The sequence below is a fragment of the Papio anubis genome, chromosome 1 (assembly GCF_008728515.1).
Source record: "Papio anubis isolate 15944 chromosome 1, Panubis1.0, whole genome shotgun sequence".
Classification (NCBI taxonomy): domain Eukaryota; kingdom Metazoa; phylum Chordata; class Mammalia; order Primates; family Cercopithecidae; genus Papio; species Papio anubis.
Genome location: NC_044976.1, coordinates 117,386,933 through 117,403,445, shown reverse-complemented (window position 1 = coordinate 117,403,445; position 16,513 = coordinate 117,386,933). Strand labels below are relative to the sequence as shown.

At 38.0% G+C, this 16,513-nt stretch overlaps 1 protein-coding gene and 1 long non-coding RNA gene across 3 annotated transcripts in view; one reads left to right on the top strand and one right to left on the bottom strand.

Annotated features, from left to right (window-relative positions):
* Positions 1-5,327, bottom strand: part of LOC110740747 — a 174,824-nt gene extending 169,497 nt beyond the window's left edge. For both annotated transcript variants that reach the window (XR_002515811.2, XR_002515810.1), the window contains exon 1: positions 4,738-5,327. This is a non-coding gene — a long non-coding RNA (uncharacterized LOC110740747). The remainder of the gene's footprint in view (positions 1-4,737) is intronic.
* Positions 5,328-5,417: 90 nt separating this feature from the next.
* WARS2 (tryptophanyl tRNA synthetase 2, mitochondrial) overlaps positions 5,418-16,513 on the top strand; it is a 112,651-nt gene continuing 101,555 nt past the window's right edge. Inside the window, exon 1 of the mRNA XM_009216565.4 lies at positions 5,418-5,997. Coding sequence (XP_009214829.2) covers positions 5,908-5,997 — 90 coding nt within the window. The 5' untranslated portion in view covers positions 5,418-5,907. The remainder of the gene's footprint in view (positions 5,998-16,513) is intronic.

Sequence of the window (16,513 nt, the reverse complement as noted above, 5' to 3'; positions counted from 1 at the left end):
AAGGCAGAAACCAGTGTCTTGAAACACAAGAGTTACAATGGTGTCATGTAGCCCTCCTCTTTCTTCCCCTCACTTTACACACAAGGAAAAAGAGGCACATACACGGAAAAAGAAGCATGTGAAGGGTGAATGGTTCACAGATCAGTAATGCATGCTGATTTTCTCCAAGATCATGCTCAGTTCTACTTACTGAGGAGAAAAAGTGAAGAAAAATATGGTTGATTGCAGTTGTCAATGAATCTGGGGAAGTCCAGTGAAATCTCATGGGCTGAAGTGGAATTTGACTGAGACAGTTAGGTCAAGACCCTATTTTTAGAGAGGCAAAGATATCTTTTAATAATGTTTTTATAAATATCAAGATCTAAGCATTACGTTTTACTTTCAGTAGTCACACCTAGGATCATAGCATCATACTAGAAGACAGGGTGTTGGATGGAATCTAATGTAGTTTGATTACAAAGACAAACAGAAAAGAGCCTATCTAAAAGCCACTCGAGGGAGCTTTTTGGAGATCTTGTTAAAGTTCTTTTTGTAAAAGATAAGCTTTGAATTGCAAACCCTGCTCCCCCAAGTTATAAAGTAGCTGGGAGCAAAGGATGGTGATTTTAAAATAGAGTAAGTGTACAGATAGTATAAGGATCTTGTCTTTAGGGCCATACCAAGTAGAAAAGATACACCATGCAAAGAGAGACAACAAAATAAAATACACTTTCAAAAGTTTAATTTTGCTCATTTTAAAGTTGTATTTCCTCTATGGGATACACGTACTAAGACTGAGGATGAAAAATGGGGATAAGGAACACTGAAATAGTCTTACAATTCTCCCAAATTATTCTCTATTCTAGATCCATACACAAGGGAGCAATTCTCTGCCTTTTTTAAAGACCTGTTCTCTAATGTTGAAATGACCATTTGTAAGAGTATGGAGAGAAAATATTAAATATAAACAGGAATCCTGGGGCCTGTAACATTGCTATGTAATCAGTATTCCTCCTGGTTCTGCACACTAACAACTCTACACGTAACGGAGTCAGTTTTCATGCATGTTATTCACTTGTATCTGTTCTGACTCTCTACCCACCTTCCCCACCTTAACTCTCATCAAAATATCTTCACTGTTGTGGGGTGGAAAACTGTCCTTAAGGCAAGAAGTCGAACCTGGCAATACAGAGTGTGGCCTTGCCCCTTAATTTTAAGAAAAAAGTACTCTGAGAAAAATCCCATTTTGCTATTCACATCACTTAGTCTCTTCTTGCATTTTGCTCTTTCTTCCAGAAATAAAGTGATAATGATGGCTCCCTAAAAAACCCTTTAAGCCTTCCCAAAGATAAGATGAGCTTCTGATTATTGTCCTTATAATAAGATGCTATAATTTGCTCTCTCCCAAAAACTACTAGGGAAAGACAACATCTTTTTACATTAGGGGTGGAGATGAGAGTATCAGCCTTTAAAAATAGGATACTTGCTTGTTCTGACTTTGAAGCCTAACACAAGGATGTGGCTTTATGTGGAACCTTTCCCCATTTGGACTGGCTCTAGCTTTAGCCTCTTCAGCTTTACCATGGTGTCAAAGTAGAACACTCATCTGGAGATGAAGGTTCTTTTTTTTTTTTTTTGAGATGGAGTTTCGCCCTTGTTGCCCAGGCTGGAGTGCAGCGGCACAATCTTGGCTCACTGCAACTGCTGCCTTCCAGTTTCGAGTGATTCTCCCGCCTCAGCCTCCTGAGTAGCGATTACAGGCACCTGCCACCACACCTGGCTAATTTTTGTATTTTCAGTAGACGGGGTTTCACCATGTTGGCCAGGCTGGTCTCAAACTCCTGACCTCAGGTGATCTGCACACCTCGTCCTCCCACAGTGCTGGGATTACAGGCATGAGCCACTGCACCCGACTGAAGGTTCTTTTCATTCTTGCTTTTACTTGTGTGATTTTGGTCAAGGTACTTAATATCTGTGGATCAGTTTCATCAGTTATAAAATAGGAGGAACTAAAGTTAAGCCAAAGGTAAAAAAAGAATAATCATTATTACAGCTTCCCACATACTTTAATAACTCTTGGAAGTTATCTCACTCAAAAGCAGGATCTGCCTCACTTTAATTTGGGTCCTTATAACAGGTCCAGCATAAGATGGCATGGTCAGAGAACATGTACAGAGAACTGTACCCCATAATTATGAAGAGAGAGGTTTGTTTGCTTTTATTATGGAATCTCTTCTATATTTGAAAAAACATATTCAATATAAATGAAAGGTCAGGGGTGAATGAATTGTGCTTTAAGTAAGTTTTGAAGACAACTCCCATCTAGTCTTTGCAGTCTGCAAAATTCTTCTTTAAGTGAATAAATGTGTAGGGCAAATCTCCATCACCTTGATCAGCATCTAATACCAACCTGACACTTAGAATTAAATTAGAGAAACAAAATTGGATACTTTGAGACTTGAGGGCTGATTATACTGCTTGAGCTAAGAATGGATTTAAACTCTTCCCTTATCCCATTTAAATCTAACTAGGTATAAACTCTCCATTACTAAGGAATAGAGGTGTGTCTGCAGAGGTGGAGGTTCCCCTTGATGTTCTTGGACAAGGAAACCTAATCCTTTCTTCTGACACACATGGTTGCAATAGAAACCATTTCCCAACTGCCAGTCTGGTTTTAATCTGTTGTTTCTAGCAAGAGAGGATTTGCAGGGAATGTTAAGGAGAGAACAAAATTACCAGAACTTACTATAAAGTAAAAGTGTTGATGAGAAATCAAAATTTAAACAAGTGTTCAAAATTGTAAGCATGAACATATGCAGACACATAGTTCATGCTATAAGAATAGGACTATAGAAGTTTTTAATCTTAGGTATGTTTAAAGTCTGCTCTCAATACAACATTTATATCTCACTTTACCAAAGTTCTTTAGCTTACTCAAATGATACCAGTGGTAAAATACTGTCATTAAATACAGTGGTGCTTCATTTAAACAACACTGTTGGAGAAAGAAGTATTCCATAGGAGAATTTTCCATATAACCAACTGCATAATACACACTTTTCTTTCTTTTTTTTTTTTCTCTGAGACAGTCTTGCTGTGTCGCCCACTGTGGAATGCAGTGGCTCAGTCTGGGCTCCCTGAAACCTCTGCCTCCCTGGTTAAAGCAACTCTCGTGTCTCAGCCTCCTGAGTAGCTGGGACTACAGGCGCACACCACCATGCCTGGATAATTTTTGTATTTTTCGTAGAGATGGGGTTTCACCATGTTGGCCAGGCTGGTCTGGAACTCCTGACCTCAAGAGATCTGCCCACCCCGGCCTCCCAAAGTGCTGGGATCACAGGTGTGAGCCACCATGCCCAGCCCATGATATATATACACTTTTAAATGTTAACCATTTTGTATGAAAACATTTCAAAAGTGTATTACGGGTTTTTTCTTTAAACATACATTGAATAATATATCTTTCCCAGAGAAGTCACGGTTACCATTATTAAAAACTTATTAAAATAAGTTAAATATACTGAGCTGAATATATTCCTCCTCTTAGAAGATGGTGAGCTTTGTAGTCATACTTTCCCCAACACCAAAACACTTACTGTGAAAAAGTACAAAAGTAGACAGAACTGGTTCATTTTTAATACATCCTGTGTCTTTTCTGTTAACTTCCTTCCAGTGGTTAAAAGCATATCAATCGCTGACAATAAGCTGTGTAATTTGTTCAAATCCAATTTACTTTTAAAAGAGGTGCCTACTCTGCACAAGAGACTATTCTAGGTGCTGGGGGAGATGTTAGAAATATAAACTATAGTCCTTGTCCAAGAAGCAAGGCTGACTGAGTGACACCTGAGAGTTACCAGGTGACCACCAAGGTGCAAAACACAATTTATTACTTCTAACAAAGTCTAAAAATTAGCAAATATTTCTGATTTTAAAAATCAGGATACTGAAGTTATCAAACTTGTGGTCTGAAGTTCCACCTTTTTTAGTGGGACTATGTCTTGGAAATACGTCCCATGAAAATATTATTGGTCATGGGAGTCTGCAGATAAGACTAAGAACTACTTCTTGAAGAAATAAAGTAGGTATACACTTTGACAGCTTTTGGTGCACCATAGTCTTATTGCTAGGTTTTATCTTGCTATCTAGATGGCTAAGGATGTCAGAAATCTAACCTTGCTAATTGCTAGGGTCATATAATCTAATTAATAAAATATATGTAAAAAACTGTACTATAATGCTTTGCTCTATGTATGAGTAAAACATGTAGGGCATTTATTAAACTGCATTTTACAAGGGATAACATACATCCCCTTTCCCCTGGCAAGGTTTGTTTCCAAGGTCTCAGTAATACCACATTCTTTGGGTTCTACAACACCTCTTGGCTCCTTTATTCCCATCATCTGGCTGCTTTCATTCCACAAACTCTATCTGGTGGTCTCAAGGATTTCCTTGGTTTCAAGTACCATCTGTTCTGTAGTTCATATCGCTTCTGAGCTTCAGACCCATGTATCTATTTAATGGGCACCACATTTTGGAAGTACTACAAGCACCTCAAATTTAACAGCCAAAACCAAACTGATGAGTTTTGTTGAAGGCTGTAACTTGATTTCCTAGTTTTTTTTTTCTTTTTGCCTTCATCCCTTTTCTGCTCACTTTTCTGCTCACTTCTAAATTACACCAATTATACTTGAACTTCACCAGTACTTTGTATACCTACAAGATTATACTATACGGTTTTAATTTACTGTTTTGTCTTACCCTGGTAGATTTCAGCTCCTTTATAGGCATCTCTTATCTCCTACCTCTCCTTGGTAATTTTCAGTAGCTGGATGAATTATAACAAAACACATAAAGGAATCCTCATTAATTTCTTCCAGTTATATTTTTACTGAAACACTCGTAAATCTGTCTGGGCGATTTTTAGGTGAATTAACAGAAGCAGGAGGACTGTATTAAATTTTATCATAACCCCAAACAAAACAATTTCTTCCATCAGTTATAACCTTCCTGCAGTCTTTCCTAGATTAGGTTGAAACACCCCAGTCCTAACCACTCCTCCTCAAAACTTGGTGTTTGCTTCTTTAACACCTATTAAGTGTACATCATTTATTTATCCGATACTCTATTAGACTGTACACATCTTGAAGGCAAGATATGTCTTTCTCTGTACTTTCAGTGCCTAGCACATTACGGTAGGGTTCAACAAAGTTCACAGGAAGAACGAAATAAGGCCACATATGCCCACTGCGGTGGCGCATGCCTGTAATCCTAGCACTTTGGGAGGCCGAGGCAGATGGCTTGGCTTGAGCTCAGGAGTTTGAGAGGGCCTGGGGAACATGGTGAAACCCTGTCTCTACCAAAAATACAAAACTTAGCCGGGCGTGGTGGCGCACCCTTGTGGTCCCAGCTACTCAGGAGGCTGAGGCAGAACAGCTTGAGCCTGGGAGGCGAAGGTTACAGTGAGCCGAGATCGCGCCACTGCACTTCAGCCTGGGCGAGAGTGAGACCTTGTCTCAAAGAAAAAAAAAAAGGGAAATGAGGCCACATACGTCTAAAAAGACCACTTACATTGCCCTCTAAAAGAACTGGGAGTTCCTAAACAAACTTTTTTAAGGTTGCCTTCACAAAGCTAAGATGAGAAAGGCTGCCTACTTGACTTTCTTCCCAGTCTAAAGCGCTGCTACTAATAATCCCCAAAGAGATTCTCCTTCCAGGAAGGCTGATGCAGACATGGAATCCAGGGAAAATCACTAAAGCCCCACCTCGTTCCTGTCCCCACCTGCTCGGTAAAAACTGCACTCCGCCTGATAGCGGCTGCGCCGCGGAGCCTGGAGGCCCGGGCCGCGCCCAGCAAGCAGGAGTCGCGAGACTGGGATTGGCTCTCTGAACAGACGTCATTACGAACAAGACGGCTCCGCCCTTCTCAAGATGGCGCTGCACTCAATGCGGAAAGCGCGTGGGTGCTGGAGGTTCATCCGGGCACTTCATAAAGGATCCGCAGCTGCTCCCGCTCCCCAGGTAACCAAAGACGGCCCTTCCCTCCACGGCTTCCCACGCGCGAGGTTCTTCTCATCCCACTGCCCTCTATTTCTCTCCTCCCGCTTCTTAGGGAAAGTACGTGCCTTCTCTCGCCTAAGGTCTACTCGCCTATGACTGCCGGCCTACTCAGAGCGTAGTGACGTTGCAAGGATACGTGATGACGTAAAGGTCCCTTGGTGGAAAAAGCGCGCCGCTTCCTGACGTCTTGAGGCCGCCCCCAGTTCTGGGAGCCGAGCGCCGCCGCTGTTGCCGGGCAACGCGGTGCGGCTACCCTAGCTGTGATGTTTTCAGAGACCGGTTGTTTTAGAGACTGCTCTTCTTATCGTGGTCCTATTACTGTTTTTACCCTCCTTACCCTAACAACAAGCTAAGGGGCTATCGGAGAGGTTAGGGAAGTCTTGTTAGGCGTTGGGAAGCTTAGGTCCGGGCAGCAGATTGGCAGTGTGGTACTTGAGCAGGTGTCAGTGCTTCTTCCATTCTGGTTGCTTCTCGTGACTCCACAGCACTGCTGTATCTAGCAGGTGAAAGAGTGACCGCAAGCTGCCACAGAGTTCGTCCTGTCCTGCGCTTGACAGCACTGCCGTTACCATTAATCTCGTCGTATGGAGACCATGTCACGGCCTGGTCTTATTGGGATTTGTCTTAAATATTTGGAATTTTACCCTCAAAGCAAAAAAGTCAGGTGGAAGGGATACTCTTTCTGTTATTCAGGCTTTTACCAAACGTCTTCCAAGTGCAGTCTCAGTGGCAAGCACTTTGACGTACGATGTCTACGGGAGATAGCTTCTGGGAACTAGAGGGAAAGGAGAGACTGTGATAATGTAATTTCCTGGCGTCGTTTGCATATTCATTGCTATAATGCGTAGGTGTGAGGATGTCACACCTATTGTAACTGATGTGTTGAGAGCTAGACTGGAAGGTAGCCTAGAGGTCAAAGGTTTGGTCTGCCGCTTGATAGCTGTGTGAGGAGTCAATCTCTTTGGGACGTTTTTTTTTCTTTTTTTTCTCATATTCAGTGGAGGAAGAGTTGGACTGATTGACATGTTAATGTTCCTTCAAGCTCTGGGAAATCTATAGTTCCATGATTATGAAGCCAAAACAAAGCCAATGAGAGTAATTATGGAAACTAAGATTTAAGTTCAACTTATTTTTCTAATCATGTCATAAATTTTTTGAACTTCCGTTTTTTATTGATGTGAGCCTCTCAAAATTCTTATAAGCTAATGTATTAATATATTACCAGAAAGCTCCTTGTCAACAAACAACTATTCAAATGTTACTTTAAATTTCAGCAGCAATGTTAGGCAAGACAATTAGATAAATTTATCAAAAATTAGATAAATTTATCAAGAATTCCTCTTCTTGCAATTTGAGGGTTTGATTCTGCAGAAGCAGAATTAGCTGATTATTTATAATTAATAGCACATTAACACCTGTGTTATCAAAGTAGCTAAGCCTTAGACCCAAACTTCCTCTTATTCCAAACTAAAGAATTGAAGATGTCTTGAGAATAGAGAATCAAAGAGAAAAAAGAAAAAAAGAAAAAAACTACAGCCTGCTAAAGACTGCCCAGGGAAGTTTAAGACACTAAGTCATTATAAATGCTAAAGAAAAAATTTCTTAAACCTCTACTATTGTTGCAGTGGCATTTATGAATAGGGCTATTAAAGTTAATTATTAATCTAGATTGTTTCAAGATGTAGAATTTCCAGTACAGATGAATGTTTCTAAACATTTAATTTAGCTTTGAGTAGAATAAGAATTAAATGTGCGAGTATTTTTTTAAAGTGTAAATCTACATATAATTTCAGTCATTGAAAATGATGGTTTGAAAAATTAATGTGGTCTTTCAAAAGACTAAGACACAAAATTGTGTTCATAGTGTTATTACAGTGTTATGTTTATATATAAGTGTTTATATAAACATATACGTAGAAAAAAAGACTGGAAGGGAACAAACTTTTTTAACTTTTAAATTTTGCTTTGGCCTTCCTAAATAGTGAGTTAAAAGTTATTTGTTTCCTTTTACAGCATTCCATATTTTTCACATGTCTAAATTGAAGACACACTTTTTTATAACCAGAAAAAAGTTTTGAAATCATAAATCTTTATACAAATCTTTAGTCATTCATACCATTTGTGATATTTTAGGTTTCTGGGGAAGATACTTGTCCCACAGTGCCATTATTAAAATGGCCTAAAAAAGGACTACTAAAAATTTATGGCCACTTTTCCTGTATGTATCTTCTTTTTCTCTTGAAAAGCTTCCTTTGAAGTCAAAGGGATTTTGTGAACAGATGCAGAAATATGTGAAAGAGGCATTGGATTCTTAAACCAGATGCATTAGACATTTTTATGATATCTCATAACCTTTGTAGAAAACAAAGATTATTTTGCAAGACTAGTATAATAGGAAAAAATGTGTATTTATCATATGAATGGTTCTATCAAAAACCAAGAAATAGCCACGTTAGTTTTTATTTGCCTTGGCTGTGCACTTACTCCCTGAGTTGTGAAGCAAAAGTGAATGAGCCATAGCAGTGCTATGTTAGAAACTCTAACTAATAAAGTATTGTGATTCCTAGGTTGTTTTAATGGTTTTTAGTGTTTTCCTTTTTAAAAACAAAATCTTGGGTAAAAAGCTTGACATAGGGCATTTTTGCTTATCTCAGATGCAGGCTTTTATCTCTCAAGGCCAGATGTAAACTGAAGTTGAAAATAAAAATTAGGGAGAAACAGGAATAACAGCACATCACTCCATACTCATTATGGGATGTCTACAATTTATATGAAAACGGTTTATTTTGCCAGGTGTTGCCTGACAGAAAACTGTTGAAATCTGACAAGATGAGCGTAGTCATAGAGTCAGAGGAATTAAGACTTGACAGGTTCTGTTTAAATGTTGATGGTATTAGGTAAATTTAAGCCTGTCATCATTGGCCAAACACAGAATCCATACTTCTTTAAGAACTAAGTCATGATGGTGTTGTGCAAAGAGTGAAATACTGATGGTTAGATTTTTGCAAAAATATTTGTTATTCAGTTGAAGTACGATAAAGTGTCCACATTTTATTGCAGTTGAACATGCTTCATTATTAGCAGTTCCTAGCCTGGGTTTGGCCAATATTCACATAATGTTCTTGCTGTTAACAACTGCCAAGTATAGCCATTAGATGAAGAATTATGCCTTAAAAAAAAGCATGGTTTAAAATTTTGGACCCTATATTTCTCACAAGACTTAAATTTTTTTAATTTAAAAATAATTTTAGATTTACAGAGTTGCAAAATTAGTACAGAGAATTTCTGTGTACCCTTCACCAAGCTTTGTCTTGAATAATCATAATACAGTTATCAAAATCAAGAAATTAATGTTGGTACAAAAATAGTAATTTAGCTACAGACTTAGTTCAAATTTCACTAGATTTTCACTGTCCCTTTACTTAGTCCAAGATCAAATCCAGGATCCTACATTGCATTTTGCTTTCATGTGTTTTCTAATCTATACATTTTCTCTTTCATGACCTTGGCACTTTTGAAGAGAACTGGTCAGTTATTTTGTAGAATGTCTCTCAGTTTAGGTTTATCTGATTTTTCTTTGTGATTAGACTGAGGTTATGGATTTTTGGCAAGAATACTGCGAAGAGATATTGTTCATAACAAGACCTTGAGGCAGGTATTGCCACCTTATTTTAAACGTGAAGAAATAGTCTTTAGTTAAGTAACTTGCCCAGTGTCACACAATGGTGGAATTAGGATGGTAAGATTTAATGTAGGCATTTCATTCCATATTTTGCAATTAGTATTTGTTACTGTAGGTTTCTGCATTGTTAATGACATTAAATTGGGGTAGTGTTCCCACTGACTTTTAGCTTTTCTCTGCCATGTATTGTTCATGCAACATGCAACATGAGCTAATCGGCATGGTATGTGTTCAAGAGCTACTACAACCATCTGGGAATTTTGCTAGTTGATTACTCTGACAATTTGATGAGGTTACTTCATCTCTTGTGGCAAATAAAGGTGTTGCATGGATCCACTCTAAAGCTCCTTTTAATCTCAGTCAGTGAGTCTGTTTGTTTAAAGTGTTCTTGTGGTTGGTTGCTTTTGTGAACTGACCTAGTTTATTATAAATGATAATAACATTTAAATTCTTTGCAAAATAGCTTTGAGCAGCTAATGAAAACTACTGATAGTAACTGTTGAAAATATAGACGAAAGAAGAACTGTAGCTGAATGCTAAGGATTTATGCTAGCAGATAGTATGGCTGTCATGGCCTGGAAATGCTAAAGAGAGTGATGCTGCTGACCTCCAAATTCTTGCTCAGTGTATCTTTTGAATGACTGCAAGTTATAGAAGAGTTGTCTGCAGAATCTTCTGCAACTGTATCTGCACACACACACAGAGACAAAAATATATATATTTTTGTATAAATATATTTATACACATTTATTTATTTATTTATTTATTTAAACATCTATTGGCCAAGCACTGTGGCTGACGCCTATAATCCCAACACTTTGGGAAGCCGAAGCCGGTGTATTTCTTGAGCTTAGGAATTTGAGACCAGCCTGGGCAACATAGTGAGACTTGTCTCTATCAAATATTCAAAAAATTAGCCGGGCTTAGTGGCATATGCATGTAGTACCAGCTAGTCAGGAGACTGAGGTAAGAGAATCCCCTGAGTCCAGGAAGGCTGCAGTGAGCAGTGATTATGCCACTGCACAGTTAAGATCCTGTCTGAAAAGCAAACAAAAAAGCCCCCCAAACCCATCTGTCTGTCTGCCTGTCTACCTCTCTCTCTCTCTGTCTCTCTAATCTATCTGTCTATCTCTATATTCCTTGTCTTTTAGAAAAGGAACTAACAGCTAGTGCGTGCTATGTGCTAAAGCCTCATGGTATGTGTTACACATACTTTGTCTCATTTACTTCATACAACAATTTGTAAATATTATTCTTCCCATTTTATAAAAGAGGAAACTAAGGTTCAGAGAGTTTAGGTAATTTTCCCAAGTCACAGAGTAAGTAAATAGCAGTAACACAATTCAAAGCTAGTCTTGCCTATGCTTTTCCCACTTTACCAGTAGTCTTTTATCAAATGAAATCTTACATGAATCCCTGTTATATAAAACAGATAAAAGCAAAGCTTTTCTGATTTAAGAAGCAGAGGAGTATTTTTAGCCCTGCCTGTTTGATTTCCCTCTCCCCCATTACCCACCCCACTCCACAACCCATGGGCTCCTGAGACAGTGCCACACAATTTTGGATTTCTTAAGATGTAGTTTGAAAAATACTGCAGCTTCCATAAATATCCAAGTAAGTTTGTTGATCAGGACCACATATGATGGATGGATTATTTTTAAGGAGCTGCACTGTAAATGAGTTTGAGAGTATTTACTTTGATGTGTATGTATTTTATAGCTAAAAGACAGTATTCTATTGATCTTAAGCTACCTGAGAGTACATGAGATAATAGCAGTCAAACAACTTTCTTTCTTTTTCTTGCCTTCTTTCTTTTTTACAGCTTAACTTCTGCCTAACATGCTGATCTTTGTGCCCAAAGGTAATGCTTTGGATTCACTCTGTCACTGTTGTAACTAACCTAGCCTCTAGCCTCCTCACAGAGAACACTTATTCTCGTTCTTTTCTGGACTCTATTCTACTGCCACCATTCAGGAGTTCAAGACTTTCTCTTCTGAAGATTACAATATGAGGCCTAAATCTTCCTCCTAAATTTCAACAGAGAAATTTACTCCTTTAGGGTAGACGCTGCTCAGCCACACTGTCAGACCCTTGATGCCGAGAGATAATTTATAGGTACAGAGGTGATATGCTGACTCCAGCTTGAGTTAATTTAACTCTGCTCAGGCATTTACAGTTTTCTCTCTCTACCATTTCTTAACAATATCCTATCTTTTTTTCTCCAGTTCAGAGGCTTCACAGATTTCCTTAACTTCTCTGCTTACTGAGCATAGCAAGGTCATTTATAGGTCTTCGCACTGACCCATCACCTGAGTTCTGTTAGGTTTCTACTCATTAACCAAAATTCATCTGTAGCTTTCTTTTTTTCTTGCCATACAGTCTTCTGTTTTTTTCTAGAGCTACTCCTCCATTTCTAATTGAGAAAGTTCTAATTGAACTGACTTCTGGTTGGCTAAAGAACTGTTTTTTGTTTTTGTCTTTTTTTTTTTTTTTTTTTTTTTTTTTTGCCCTTTTACCTCCTAAAAAGCAGAGTGAAGCCAATCTGATTTTTAATTCATGGATATTCTTACAACTGCCGCTTCTACATCCTTTGCATTCTTTGCAGATGCACCAAACAGCATGCAAGAATGTCAGTTTCTTCTTCACATTCTTATCTTCATGTTCTGACTGTGACTCACTGAGGATGGATCCCTGAATGACCTTGGTTAGGTTGCTTCTTATCCCATTTTCTTGAGATGATAGGTGTAGATTTTTCAGTAAGGTAGTTGAAAGTATAAAATAAAATAACATCTTACTTTGTAAAACATTTTAAAGTGGAATCTATTCTCTTTAATAATATCCTATTTTAATACAGCATTTTGTAGTTTTCAGAATGCTTCACATTCTCGTTTACTCTTGAGTATAATGTACAAAGTTCCTCTGTTTAGCCATCAAAAATTTTTACTCATTGATTAAACTTTTATTGTGCCTTCCCATGTTTTTTAACCAGTTTTGCAATGATGATGAATATAAAGTAAATATCCGTGTTCTTTCAAGTTTTACTTCAGCGACTATTATCCTATTTGTACTAAAATTAATTTAATGTTTAATTCATTTTTGGGCCCTGGTCTGATAGTATTGTGATAATTTCAGTTATTACTAAACATGATGGTAATGGAGGTGGTGGATAATAGCAAACATTCATTGGATGCTTACTATGTGCCAAGCATGGTTTTAAGTATTTGACATTCATTAACTCATTTAATCCTCATAACTCAATGAGGTAGGTGTTATTAGCCCCATTTTATAGATGGTGATGTTGGGAGGTTAGATAACTAACCTAAGGTTACATAGCTAGCAAGTGCCGGAACCAAAATGTAAACCCAGCTAGCCTGATTCCAAACCCTGTGCACTAACTACAATGATGATAAATTCTGAAACAAAGTACACATGTTAATTTGCTGGTAACTGCCTTGTAACTTTTAAATCTGTTCTATGAAAGCCACTTATATATCTTGCCATGGTGACATGTAGAGTAGAAATTATAAATCATCCTTTGTTGTTGCTATTCTTACAGTCTTGTTTGGCTCAATGAATTATGAGAAAGAAGCAAAGCTGTCTTGTAAATTTATCTCCATGTCTCTATTTGGCTACTACCACTAGGATTACCTTGTATAAAATAAGGGCTTTTAACACATGAGTCCCAAGGTGCATGTAGGAAGTTCTATTTATACACAGTCTATAGCTAAAAGGTCAACCTGCACAGAGCCCTGCAGGCAGAGGAGAGGTGGTGAGAGCTAAAGCTGATGGATGACCAGGGGACCAGTATCTAGGGTCTAGTTGGGATTTATGGCTAGAGTGCTTTCTTCAAGAAGTAGCAGAAGTACAAAGTGAAAAGGTGGGGAATATGAAAATAGTGTTGTGGGCCATTTCTGCAAGGGGCAAGGAAGAATTTGATTCTAAAAGATTGTCCTTTGAAGGAGTTCTTAAAGAGGTCTATAATTCATTAATTATAGAGTATTAAGGTGAGTGTATTAATATATTAGAATGATAATAAGGCTTTAAAATTAGCAATATTGAACAGAATTCATTTTATACATCAAACAAAGAGCTTCTCATGAACTTTTTGTCATGCTCCTCATGAACAGAGACTTTGCATGGAGTGGTCAACTTTATTATATGAATAAAGCCTACTCTTTATTCACCACGTTACTTTGGACCCTTTTGGGAAGCAGGAGAATATAAAAGTGAAGGAAAATGGAGCTGTTTGTTCAAATCCCAGATTTGGATTCCTGTCCTCCCATGGGGAGAATGCTCTGAGCAGCCAGTTCATAAATTTGCTGGAAAAGAGAAGAGGCCTCTTGGGCTGAGGGTGAGTGTGCAGTGCGAAGTTGGAGTCCCAAGGGAGATGTTAAGGACCAGACTGTGTGGAACCCTTGCCAGTCGTGGGGAGAGAGCCAGATTGGCCCCCCGACTATGGCTACTAGTTACCTGGCAAACTGGCTTTTCCCATGGCTGGCAGCCTTCTAGCTACTCCCATGCCACTAAGCTATGAGACATCCAGACTCAATAACTTATTAGAGACCCAAGTTCATCGGGGATAAACATTCACACAAACATTGTACTAAGTTGACTGGCTCTTCATTAAGAGGAAGTGTGGGAAAGTAGATCATGCATGACTATTTGGATCAGCCAGGCCTGGCTCCACCACCACATTTTAAATGTGATTCCAGGCAGTTTTTTGACCTCACTAAACCTCAGTTGTCTCATGTGCAACATGTTAATAATAATACTCACATTGTAGGAATTTTATGTAGATTTGAAATCCTACCATATATAAAGTTCCTTGGCTACGGCACAGCACCTGGTAGGTCCTCCCTGCTTGATGATGACTTCTTCAATAATATATAATTCTATCCGGCAACCTTTCTCTTTTTATCACTCTTAGTAGGATTTTTCCCATTGCCATACTATTCTTTCCCCGCTAAAACACCCCCCAAAATCAGTCTGACTATGTTAATCTCCCAAAAGCAGGGTTCTAATTATGTTGTTCCCTTGCTGAGAAGCCTGTGGGGGTTTCTGATAAAGTCCCGACTTCCCACAGAACGTTTAAAACTTTGCACAGTCCGGATCCAAAATACCTCTCTAGACCATTGCTGTCTTACATAGATCCTTTGCCCTAGAGTTCACAAAATTTCCAAGTTTCCTCACAGCGACTCCCTTTTACTTCCTTATTAATGCCATTACCTCTTCTTGGAAAGGCCTTTCTTCTTATCCTTATCTGTCTGTATTCTATCATTCTTTAAAAACAAAACAGAAATATGTACAGCTTTCTGCAGTATCAATTATACCACAATGAAGTGTTTTAAAACAAACAGCAACAAAACAAATCTCATATATAGGTTCTAAAAACTTTGTTCTGAAGCTGGAAATGATTGCTTCCATTTTGAAATTTTACAGGACATTGTATCTTTCTTATAGAAAAAAAATACATAGTTTATATTCTGTCTTTGTGTATAGGCATTTGCTTTAAGATAGATGGAAGAGCATGCTCTTTTTCATTTGGACCTTTTGTGAATACCTCAGCAGAAAACAGTTTAGTGTGCACCATACCACAGGTACAGCATAGGTTGCTACTCAACAGGTAGACCTCACCAGGCAGTATGTTTCTAGAGGCCACCACCAGTCATGAAAGACAGGAAGATTCTTCCTGTTGAGCCCTGGCTGTGATAACTATGTGTGTGAGAAAATGAATTATTACAATAATAAAGATTTAAGTCTTAAATATTTGGCATAATAACTCCTATTACAGAAGGAGCTCAATAAGTATTTAATGAGTGAATGAATTCAGTGAAAAAAAATCAATGAGACAACACATGAGACAGTGCATGGCATTGTCATCAAGGAGACTGCTGAACTTAAACCATACATTTTTGTGTGCATTTTTATTTTTTTAATTACAAAAGATGTGTAATGTTTGCTGCAGTTAATAAGTGATCTTATTGCCCCAAGTATCCACATGTTTATAAATGATTGGAAGGTCATACCAATCATTTAGAGAAAATTTAGAGAAAATTTATTTCAACAATTTTCTCTAAGAGGGTATGAATTTCAAACTTCTTGCTTAACTGACTTTTATTGCCACTCTGGCCCTAATAGTATTTTTCACAGGTACCACTAATTATACTAGGGTTTGCCACCTCTTTATATTATACTGAGGTTTGTTACATTTGTATATAGAAAAGTGTAGACATACTCAGGATTAAGATGAAAAGATTTTAGGTATGGTTTTGCCTCAAGGAACTGTCTAGTTCATAAATGTGCCATATTATCTATATAAGCACTGATGTGGTATTTGCTTTTATAATCCAGAGTATGCTTTCTTCCACTTAAAAAGCAAATAAAAAGCTCATTGATTGTATTGACATTGCCCTTTTTTTTTTTTTTTTTCTCATTTACCTACCTTAAGCCCCGTTTAAGCAACCTGTCAAACCATGCCTAGCATTTTTGCTCTGTAGATCTTGGTATGCCCTGCATAGATCAAGAAAACAGCCCTAGGTCTCACTGCACCGTTACACGATGTAGATAGGCCATTTGTAAGCTAATGCAACTTCATTTTTCTTTGCACCTTGATAAATGCAGAGAAATGTGATTCAAACAGATTTTATATCTATATAACTAAGGTTTTGCAAAGAATTTATATTTTCTTCTTTTAAAGTGGCCAGTGATATTATAGTAGTTGGTCAGGAAAGCTTTATTGCAATGCTTGCTTACCAAATTGTCATTACATGTTTAATAAAACCTTAAATCGTGCTA